Raw genomic sequence first — 12,366 nt, forward strand, 5'->3', positions numbered from 1 at the left:
GCGAGTTATGAATTGGAAGAAACCGTTTTGAGCGACGGTTGTGGTGAAAAGCTTCTGAGCCGGAGAGTCTGAACTCTCAGTACAGGAGCACTATTGTAGTTCCTCTGTCCCAGTACTGACTTCTCGAAGTTCGTGGCTTAGTCGCTGTTGTCGTGAGTGAGAAGGAGCGAGTTTTTGAGGTTTAACTTCGCTTCCTCTTGTTTGGTTGCTTTTCCAAGAGGTTGGGTGTTCTGTTGGCTTGACAACAGCACCATTCATAGTGTGTCAGCGTCACCGCATCACCAGTAGGTTATGAATGGGATAGAAGGCAGCCAGGGGTAGCCTATACTGTTCTTTGATGCCACTTCCTAATCCAATAATACTAGCTTGGGCGAAGCTATTTCTGGCAGTCTATTTGGTCACACGGTTGTTTATCTGATCCAAACTGCGGATGTTGTGGCGTTCAGTTTCTACTTTTGCTACTTTTAGTACGCTTTGTTGCTTATCTAACTAAAATGTCAAATCCGTAAGCTGTTGTTATAAAGGGGAGATCAGAGAGGGTCAGAACCCGGCTTTGGTTAAGGTGTGTGACGTCAGAACGGTCCTCTCATAGTGGCCATCGGGTCAAGCTGGGTGAGTTCTGTTTAACCAAGAGGTCTTGGAATAGGCGGACATTTTTGATGGATGCGTCCCCCAGGGAAAGCAGGGCAAGGTGGGAACACACACACACAACAAAGTACGTCTCTTGGCCTTTGAGATTCCTAGATACTTCTCCTCCACTCCATTTTTTCTGCTGTCTATCCCCTCCATCTCTCCGTCCTTCCTCAGTTCCTTCCATCTCTGTGAACGAAAGAGAAGTGTCTCTTCTCTCCGTGGGCAGTGTGGCAGCTGTCTGCAGGCGGAACAAACAGCCAGGCGAGGAGTTGCTAATTGACCGTGGCGATCCACAGAAGGCTGCTTAGACCCGGCTCGCTCAACCCTTACACGCGTGCATGCGCACCCCCACACAGCACACAAACACACAGCCCAGATTGGGGAGCCAGTGCGATGCAGAACGGAGCGCCCTAAGGAATGTTATTATAATTTTGGGGGTATTTTACCCCCTTTTTCTCACGAAATGTCATGATATCCAATAGCAATCTTGTCTCATCGCTGCAACTCCCCAACGGGCTCGGGAAAGGCGAAGGTTGAGTCATGCGTCCTCCGAAACATGACCCGCCAAACCGTGCTTCTTAACACCCGCCCGCTTAACCCAGAAGCCAGCTGCACCAATGTGTTGGAGGAAACACTGTTCAACCGACAACCGAAGTCAGCCTACAGGCGCCCGGCCGACCACAAGAGCACTATGAGCCAAGTAAAGCCCACCCGGCCAAACCTTCCCCTAACCCGGAAGACGCTGGGCCAATTGTGACACAGCCTGGGATCAAACCCAGGTCTGTAGTGATGCCTCAAGCCTTAGACTGCTGCACCACTCGGGAGGCACTAAGTAATGCTTAATTGCAGGCATGAGGGGCATAGCAATAGTGAGAGGAAGAGAGAGGAAGTAGGCTAGCTTGTGCAATTAAATGGCCCAAATTCAGTGTATATGCTAAATGTAGATTTTGAACATTTTTCCCATCTTGCCCCGCATTGGACTGTTCCCCCATGTCTGATTATTGCAGATGACAGAATCTTGAGCGATCTGATTGGATAAAATGTTTGTGGTTTACCTCTGTGTGTCCAACACTTAATGATGATTGGTGAGACGGTAAGCTCGGAGTTCCCCCATTTAATGTGTCCCTGTTATGAGCTATAAAAGGGAATATTAGATCATCAATATGGTGTCGCCACGGAGTAAGCCTTGAGAATGGCCCTGTTTGGAAACATGGCGTGCGTGGGTGCATGTGTCTCTCTACACGTACCACACGTACCATAAAAATGCTGGCAGGGCTTCCGTCGCATTTCAACCCCATAAACCCAATTCAAACATTACCACTCTAACATTACCCTATACAGTATAACCTTATCCGTGTCTCCCTTCTAACCTCAGACCTCTGACCCCTCTCTGTCAGGTGATCCTGGTGAGCTCGTCCATTAACGAGCGTGACCAGATGCTGTTCATTAGTACAGACGAGGGCTCCTCGTTCCAGCGACAGCCCCTCTCCTTCACCGCGGAGACCCTCCTCTTCCACCCCAAGGAGGAGGACAAGGTGCTGGCTTACTGCAAGGAGGGAAAGGTGGGTCAATGTCATAATCAGAGATAATTGTGCTTATTTGGGGATATCTATTTCATGTTCATAGCATTTCTATCAGTTCACAATGAACAGAAATATATGTTGTAAATATGCTAAAATACCAAAAATCGCTTTGAGCAGGGAACTTGTTTTGGACAGATATACTTTAACTTTACAGTGCTACTTAATTCACAGCTAGGATAGCCTTGCCCTAGCAAACGTAGTGTGTAGTGTGTGGTGTTGTGTGGTGTAGGTAGCCTAGCGGAAAGAGCATTGGGCCAGTAACTGAAAGGATGCTAGTTCGAATCCCCGAGCCGACAAAGTGAAAAAACTGCCAATGTCCCCTTGAGCAAGGCACTTCACCCTAATTGCTCCAGGGTCGCTGTTGTTAATGGCTTGCCGGGACCTTAGTCTCCAAGGGTGTCTCAGGGGCAGTTGGGGTATGCAAAATACACATTTCCATTTCACCCATGCTGTATAAAAATGTGTGAAACATGACAAAAATCTACTTCATGCTGTTTTATTCAGCATGGTTGTAATGACATAGCCTACAGTGTAGCGAATACTGAGTAGAAGTGTGTTGATTTGACCAACCATATGTACAGTCAAAAAAATGCCCTTAGACACAGATCTCTGTAGGATCAGCTTACCTTCCCCAGATCCCAATCATTTTTAAATCCAGAACCATTAGGGTAGTAAAACACAATACTGACCGTAGATCAGTGTCGAGGGACAGTTCTGCATCACGTTCTGCATCTACGATCTCTTCTCAGATAACTCACAGTCACAGTAGCAACAGCATATGGAGGGACCTCCACTTTAATCATTTACAGTTAATTAAACAGGAAATTCAATTAGGTTTTAATCTGTTCCATATGGCCAGGCTACAGATGGAGAGTAAAAAGTCATTTAACAGTACAAAAAATCATTTAGCGGAAGAAAGAGATGGGAGGCCTATGGTGGCCCCCCTCTCCTCCAACCGCCTGTTAGAATTCATATATTTGTATGGAAAAGATGATTGGTGAGATAGTGCCTCTTGCGATTGGTTATTCTTTGGAGATGTTGCTGTGGTCAGGTTAGATTTACCTTGGTTCAGCCAATCCGGTTTTATTACGTGTGATCTTATCGATTAAATTGGCCTTTCTGGATTTCAGTGAGAGATTCAGGGTTTGTTAAGGTTTGTTGTCTTCTGCTAAAGTGTGTATGCACTTACAATACCCTATGTGCGTGTCAGTGGAGGCTGATGAGGGGAGAACGGATCATAATATTGGCTGGAACGGAGGCAATGGAATGGTATCAAACCATGTGTTTGATGTATTTGATGCCATTCCATCTTTTCCACTCCAGCCAGTAGTGTGTGTGTGTGTGTGTGTGTGTGTGTGTGTGTGTGTGTGTGTGTGTGTGTGTGTGTGTGTGTGTGTGTGTGTGTGTGTGTGTGTGTGTGTGTGTGTGTGTGTGTGTGTGTGTGTGTGTGTGTGTGTGTGTGTGTGTGTGTGTGTGTGTGTGGCAGTAAGGGAATGTGTACAGGCTTGCTGGTGAAACCTTTTTTGTGCTGTTTATGTCTGCTGGGATACCTGGTGAGAAAATCAATACATATTCATTATTAAGCCGATCAATGGTACACATGCACACACAACCAAACTCACACACTGACGCACACACACACACACACACACACACACACACACGGAATAACCAACTAAGATTAATAGAGGTTAGCCTGAGGTAGGTGAACCGTGAAATTCTCTTGCTTGACTAACTGGACCGGATGTTCTTCAACACAATTGACTACACACTGAGGGATGTTCTTCAACACAATTGACTACACACTGAGGGATGTTCTTCAACACAATTGACTACACACTGAGGGATGTTCTTCAACACAATTGACTACACACTGAGGGATGTTCTTCAACACAATTGACTACACACTGAGGGATGTTCTTCAGCACAATTGATTACACACTGAGGGATGTTCTTCAACACAATTGACTACACACTGAGGGATGTTCTTCAACACAATTGACTACACACTGAGGGATGTTCTTCAACACAATTGACTACACACTGAGGGATGTTCTTCAACACAATTGACTACACACTGAGGGATGTTCTTCAACACAATTGACTACACACTGAGGGATGTTCTTCAACACAATTGACTACACACTGAGGGATGTTCTTCAACACAATTGACTACACACTGAGGGATGTTCTTCAACACAATTGATTACACACTGAGGGATGTTCTTCAACACAATTGATTACACACTGAGGGATGTTCTTCAACACAATTGACTACACACTGAGGGATGTTCTTCAACACAATTGACTACACACTGAGGGATGTTCTTCAGCACAATTGATTACACACTGAGGGATGTTCTTCAACACAATTGACTACACACTGAGGGATGTTCTTCAACACAATTGACTACACACTGAGGGATGTTCTTCAACACAATTGACTACACACTGAGGGATGTTCTTCAACACAATTGACTACACACTGAGGGATGTTCTTCAACACAATTGACTACACACTGAGGGATGTTCTTCAACACAATTGACTACACACTGAGGGATGTTCTTCAACACAATTGACTACACACTGAGGGATGTTCTTCAACACAATTGACTACACACTGAGGGATGTTCTTCAACACAATTGACTACACACTGAGGGATGTTCTTCAACACAATTGATTACACACTGAGGGATGTTCTTCAACACAATTGACTACACACTGAGGGATGTTCTTCAACACAATTGACTACACACTGAGGGATGTTCTTCAACACAATTGACTACACACTGAGGGATGTTCTTCAACACAATTGATTACACACTGAGGGATGTTCTTCAACACAATTGATTACACACTGAGGGATGTTCTTCAACACAATTGATTACACACTGAGGGATGTTCTTCAACACAATTGATTACACACTGAGGGATGTTCTTCAACACAATTGACTACACACTGAGGGATGTTCTTCAACACAATTGACTACACACTGAGGGATGTTCTTCAACACAATTGATTACACACTGAGGGATGTTCTTCAACACAATTGACTACACACTGAGGGATGTTCTTCAACACAATTGACTACACACTGAGGGATGTTCTTCAACACAATTGACTACACACTGAGGGATGTTCTTCAACACAATTGATTACACACTGAGGGATGTTCTTCAACACAATTGATTACACACTGAGGGATGTTCTTCAACACAATTGATTACACACTGAGGGATGTTCTTCAACACAATTGACTACACACTGAGGGATGTTCTTCAACACAATTGACTACACACTGAGGGATGTTCTTCAACACAATTGATTACACACTGAGGGATGTTCTTCAACACAATTGATTACACACTGAGGGATGTTCTTCAACACAATTGACTACACACTGAGGGATGTTCTTCAACACAATTGACTACACACTGAGGGATGTTCTTCAACGCAATTGACTACACACTGAGGGATGTTCTTCAACACAATTGACTACACACTGAGGGATGTTCTTCAACACAATTGACTACACACTGAGGGATGTTCTTCAACACAATTGACTACACACTGAGGGATGTTCTTCAACACAATTGACTACACACTGAGGGATGTTCTTCAACACAATTGACTACACACTGAGGGTTGTTCTTCAACACAATTGACCACACACTGAGGGATGTTCTTCAACACAATTGACTACACACTGAGGGATGTTCTTCAACACAATTTATTACACACTGAGGGATGTTCTTCAACACAATTGACTACACACTGAGGGATGTTCTTCAACACAATTGACTACACACTGAGGGATGTTCTTCAACACAATTGATTACACACTGAGGGATGTTCTTCAACACAATTGACTACACACTGAGGGATGTTCTTCAACACAATTGACTACACACTGAGGGATGTTCTTCAACACAATTGACTACACACTGAGGGATGTTCTTCAACACAATTGATTACACACTGAGGGATGTTCTTCAACACAATTGATTACACACTGAGGGATGTTCTTCAACACAATTGATTACACACTGAGGGATGTTCTTCAACACAATTGACTACACACTGAGGGATGTTCTTCAACACAATTGACTACACACTGAGGGATGTTCTTCAACACAATTGATTACACACTGAGGGATGTTCTTCAACACAATTGATTACACACTGAGGGATGTTCTTCAACACAATTGACTACACACTGAGGGATGTTCTTCAACACAATTGACTACACACTGAGGGATGTTCTTCAACGCAATTGACTACACACTGAGGGATGTTCTTCAACACAATTGACTACACACTGAGGGATGTTCTTCAACACAATTGACTACACACTGAGGGATGTTCTTCAACACAATTGACTACACACTGAGGGATGTTCTTCAACACAATTGACTACACACTGAGGGATGTTCTTCAACACAATTGACTACACACTGAGGGTTGTTCTTCAACACAATTGACCACACACTGAGGGATGTTCTTCAACACAATTGACTACACACTGAGGGATGTTCTTCAACACAATTTATTACACACTGAGGGATGTTCTTCAACACAATTGACTACACACTGAGGGATGTTCTTCAACACAATTGACTACACACTGAGGAATGTTCTTCAACACAATTTATTACACACTGAGGGATGTTCTTCAACACAATTGACTACACACTGAGGGATGTTCTTCAACACAATTGACTACACACTGAGGGATGTTCTTCAACACAATTTATTACACACTGAGGGATGTTCTTCAACACAATTGACTACACACTGAGGGATGTTCTTCAACACAATTGACTACACACTGAGGGATGTTCTTCAACACAATTGACTACACACTGAGGGATGTTCTTCAACACAATTGACTACACACTGAGGGTTGTTCTTCAACACTATTGACTACACACTGAGGGATGTTCTTCAACACAATTGACTACACACTGAGGGATGTTCTTCAACACAATTGATTACACACTGAGGGATGTTCTTCAGCACAATTGACTACACACTGAGGGATGTTCTTCAACACAATTGACTACACACTGAGGGATGTTCTTCAACACAATTGACTACACACTGAGGGATGTTCTGACACCATAAAATCACCAATACTGACATGAAAAGCTATGACTGACAATCATCCATTTCACCTCTTTATACTGTTTTGTCGGGCATTTACGGTTTTCTTTTCACATCAATTTATGACATAAGCCACGACTTTGTAGTAAAGAACCTTGGTGTAAAATCATTGTTTGATTGTTTTCTATTCAAAGCTCTATGTGTCCACGGATTTGGGCCGGAAGTGGACTCTAATGCAGGAACGAGTGACCAAGGACAGGATATATTGGTCAGTGATTTTCTATTCCTGTTACAGTATGTCTCCCCCTTGCTTTACAGTACTGTAACTCTGGCCTTTACTCACAAAATGTAGCTTACACCCTCACTCACAAAATGTAGCTGTGATCAACTCACGGGTTAGAGAGAGTTTTTCACTTTGAGGTTTATCTCCTCACTCCTTCTGTATCCTCCCTCTCTCTCTCTCTCTATCCCTCCCTCGCTCCTGTTCTGAGTGTACCCAGAAGGTCATAGAGACAGTTCCTGCCTGCTTGCTGCTCTCGCCTCTCAGAAATGATATTTGTTCCCGTTGGTTCCAGATCAGTGGTTGTAAAGCCAGTAGTGTTGAGACCTGGACAGGCCTGAGTTATCAGCTGGTTCCAGATCAGTGGTTGTAAAGCCATTAGTGTTCAGACCTGGACATTTGTCCATCCCTAACACCAAATCATCCCCAGCACATCTTACTGTATGAGGATAGATAGGGTAGTTCTCAAGTCTGTTTTGCTTCAAGCAGATGTTGTGGCTAATGTCTGATCTAGGATCAGATTACCCAACACAAATCGGACCTTAGCCCACTATCAGTTGAGATGTAAAACTGATCCCAGATCTGGGTATAGAGGCAATTTCCTTACACTTTACAATGCATTGCATTTCACATATGGATACCATTACAAAGGCATTATTAAACCTTTTTTATGATGTATGTATTGGCACTAGCTGTAGGAAATGAGAGATCAAAAGATTACGTACCATATACGTAATCCAAGCACCACATTTGTATCCCTAACCACTGACTACTAATAAAATATCACCACATATACTTTGCTTTGGCCAGTGACTCCCCAAACAGTATAATAGCGAGTATGTAATGAGACGTAAAATACTAACAGAGACACAGAAGTGATATGCCTCGGGAGTTTTTCCTAGTCAAGTCATATGGTCAAGCAAAACATTTCTCTCTTACTAGAACACATTAAGACCAGGAGTTTTTTTCTGACCACATGACCTGACCAAGAAAAACTCTTGGCCCTGAAAAATCCCCTCAAAGCATCCATGCTTTCCGAATTGCAAGAATTAGCTAATTGTTGGGGCTGGAATAGCTTTATCCTCACTGCGTGGCCTACTGCTCCTAAAAGAGCGGAAGAGAAGAGTGGTCTGGGATCCTTATAAATCAGGAACACTTTAAAGAGCTAGTCAGCTTCTATCTGGCAGGGTGGTCCGTCCGACAAGATGGACGCCAGACACTAGTGCTTTGTACCACTCTGTTTCTCTAAGACATTCAGAGTTGGGTTTAGAGGTATTTCAACTATTTATCTTGTGTAAAGCATTGCTGGCTAGTGGCTATCCCATGACATAGAACAGATGTGAATTGGTTATGGGTGGTGAAATGGTGGCTCGTATGCTGCTCGAGGCCAAGAGCAGACAGGAAACACTACTCAGAGAATGACACAGTGTGTGAGTAGAATACGGACGTGAGGAAAAAGTGAAATAGAATGCGACCTTTTTCAGAAGGAGTTTTGTTCACTCTATTTCTCCCTTCCTCCTTTCCTCTTTCCCTACCCCCTTCATTCTCTCCCTCTTCCCCAGCTTGCTAATTGCCCATAAAGCCTCTTTATAGGGAGCGTAATGGAGGTTTTATATCTCACCTATATCTTTATAGAGCTGGGGAGATTTCACAGACTTCCCTGCCGACTTCTAATCAGATTCACTTTACTGGAGGACAGAAAGAAAGTGACGAAATGAAGAGGGAGGGAGCAGAGAGAGAGAGGGAGAGAGAGGAAGCAAAGGAGGTTAAGTGCACGACAAGTTTGGTTATGTTTTTCCCAAATGCCAACTTTAATACTAACCTCCTCTGTTTCAGGTCTGTGGCTGGCGTAGATGTGGACCCTGACTTGGTGCATATGGAGATGCAGGACACAAGTGGAGGTATGATGCTCTTCTTTCAGTGTGCATGCATGCATGTATGGATTCTGTGAGCTACATCTTTGCCCTCTTTCTCACCCACGAAATGAGATTCTACTAGAATCCCCTAAACACACATTGCTACCCTCAACTACCCGTCTCTCACGCTATTCCTCTCCCTTGAAGGCAAGTCTGTCTGTTCAACGTTCAACTCGTCATTCAACTCCCACAGGCACCAGGATTATCATATCATTATAGGATATTATCATTATATTATATTACCATGGATTATCATATCATCAGCCAGCCAGGTTAGCTCTGCATGACCCACCAAGGGGAATAGGTGTGTGTAGTGTGGGGGGTGGGGATGGTTGTGTGTGTGTGTGTGTGTGTGTGTGTGTGTGTGTGTGTGTGTGTGTGTGTGTGTGTGTGTGTGTGTGTGTGTGTGTGTGTGTGTGTGTGTGTGTGTGTGTGTGTGTGTGTGTGTGTGTGTGTGTGTGTGTGTGTGTGTGTGTGGGCGCTCGCACGTGTGAATGCGTGTGCTTGTGTTTGTGCCCGTGTGTACACATTTGTGTGTGTCTGCATGCCTATGTCAGAATGTACAGTACCAGTCAAAATTTGGGACATAGGTACATTCTTTCTTTTTACTATTTTCTACGTTGTATAATAATAGTGAAGACATGAAAACTATGAAATAACACATATGGAATCATGTAGTAACCAAAAAAGTGTCAAATGAATAAAGATATGTTTTATATTTGAGATTCTTCAATGTAGCCACGCTTTGGCTTGATGACAGCTTTGCACACTCATGGCATTCTCTCAACCAGCTTCACCTGGAATGCTTTTCCAACAGTCTTGATGGAGTTCCCACATATGCTGAGCACTTGTTGGCTGCTTTTCCTTCACTCTGGGTCCAACTCCTGACAACTACCTACTGATCCTCGACTTCGGTGATGTCATCTATAAAATAGCCTCCAACACTCTACTCAACAAACTGGATGCAGTCTATCACAGTGCCATCAGTTTTGTCACCAAAGCCCCATACACTACCCACCACTGCGACCTGCACACTCTCGTTGGTTGGCCCTCGCTTCGTACTCGTCGCCAAACCCACTGGCTACAGGTTATCTACAAGTCTCTGCTAGGTAAAGCCCCGCCTTATCTCAGCTCACTGGTGACCATAGCAGCACCCACTCGTAGCACACGCTCCAGCAGATATATCTCACTGGTCACCCCCAAAGCCAATTCCTCCTTTGGCCGCCTTTCCTTCCAGTTCTCTGCTGCCAATGACTGGAACGAACTGCAAAAATCACTGAAGCTGGAGACTCATCTCCCTCACTAGCTTTAAGCACCAGCTGTCAGAGCAGCTCACAGATCACTGCACCTGTACATAGCCCATCTGTAAACAGCCTATCTATCTACCTCATCCCCATACTGTGTTTATTTATTTTTCTTGCTCCTTTGCACCCCAGTATCTCTAGTTGCACATTCATCTTCTGCACATCTACCATTCCAGTGTATAATTGCTATATTGTAATTACTTCGCCACCATAGACTATTTATTGCCTTAACTCCCTTATCTTACCTCATTTCCACTCACTGTATATAGACTTTTTGTTTTATTTTTTCTACTGTATTATTGACTGTATGTTTGTTTCTTCCATGTGTAACTCTGTGTTGTTGTATGTGTCGAATTGCTATGCTTTATCTTGGCCAGGTCGCAGTTGCAAATGAGAACTTGTTCTCAACTAGCCTACCTGGTTAAATAAAGGTTAAATAAATGTAAAAAATTAACTCATCCCATGATTGTGGAGGCCAGGTCATCTGATGCATCACTCTCCTTCTTGGTCAAATAACCCTTTCAAAGCCTGGAGGTGTGTTGAGTCATTGTCCTGTTGAAAACAAATGATAGTCCCACTAAGCACAAACCAGATGGGATGGTGTATCGCTGCAGAATGCTGTGCTAGCCATGTTGGTTAAGTGTGCCTTGAATTCTAAATAAATCACAGACAGTGTCACCAGCAAAGCACCCCCACAACCATCACACCTCCTCCTCCATGCTTCACGGTGGGAACCACACATGTGGAGATCATCCGTTCACCTACTCTGCATCTCACAAAGACACGGCGGTTGGAACCAAAAATCTCAAATTTGGACTCATCAGACCAAAGGACAGATTTCCACCGGTCTAATGTCCATTGCTCGTGTTTCTTGGCCCTAGCAAGTCTCTTCTTCTTATTGGTGTCCTTTAGTTATTGTTTATTTGCAGCAATTTGACCATGAAGGTCTGAGTCACGTAGTCTCCTCTGAAAAGTTGATGTTGAGATGTGTCTGTTACTTGAACTCTGTGAAGCATTTATTTGGGCTGCAATCTGAGGTGCAGTTAACTCCAGTGAATTTATCCTCTGCAGCAGAGGTAACTCTGGGTCTTCCTTTCCTGTGACGGTCCTCATGAGAGCCAGTTTCATCATAGCGCTTGATGGTTTTTGCGACTGCCCTTGAAGAAACTTTAAAAGTTCTTGAAATGTTCCGGATTGACTGACCTTCATGTCATAAAGTAATGATGGACTGTCGTTTAAGCTGTTGTTGCCATAATATGGACTTGGTCTTTTACCAAATAGAGCTATCTTCTGTATACCACCACTACCTTGTCACAACACAACTGATTGGCTCAAACGCATTAAGAAGGAAAGATATTCCACAAATGAACTTTTAACAAGGCACACCTGTTAATTGAAATGCATTCCAGGTGACTACCTCATGAAGCTGGTTGTGAAAATGCCAAGAGTGTGCAAACCTGTCACCAAGGCAAAGGGTGGCTACTTTGAAGAATCTAATATAAAAAATATATGTTGATTTGTTTAACACTTTTTTGGTTACTACG

General features: G+C 43.5%; 1 protein-coding gene across 6 annotated transcripts in view; it reads left to right on the plus strand.

Moving 5' to 3' along the window:
- The window catches only part of LOC139561876 (VPS10 domain-containing receptor SorCS2-like), a 336,538-nt gene that overhangs the window by 270,377 nt on the left and 53,795 nt on the right, over positions 1–12,366 (plus strand). For all 6 annotated transcript variants that reach the window (XM_071379250.1, XM_071379248.1, XM_071379249.1 and 3 more), the window contains exons 4-6: positions 2,031–2,195; positions 7,517–7,590; positions 9,439–9,503. In XM_071379250.1, coding sequence (XP_071235351.1) covers positions 2,031–2,195; positions 7,517–7,590; positions 9,439–9,503 — 304 coding nt within the window. The remainder of the gene's footprint in view (positions 1–2,030; positions 2,196–7,516; positions 7,591–9,438; positions 9,504–12,366) is intronic.

Source organism: Salvelinus alpinus, chromosome 31, assembly GCF_045679555.1.
Source record: "Salvelinus alpinus chromosome 31, SLU_Salpinus.1, whole genome shotgun sequence".
In the NCBI taxonomy this organism is placed as follows: Eukaryota; Metazoa; Chordata; class Actinopteri; order Salmoniformes; family Salmonidae; genus Salvelinus; species Salvelinus alpinus.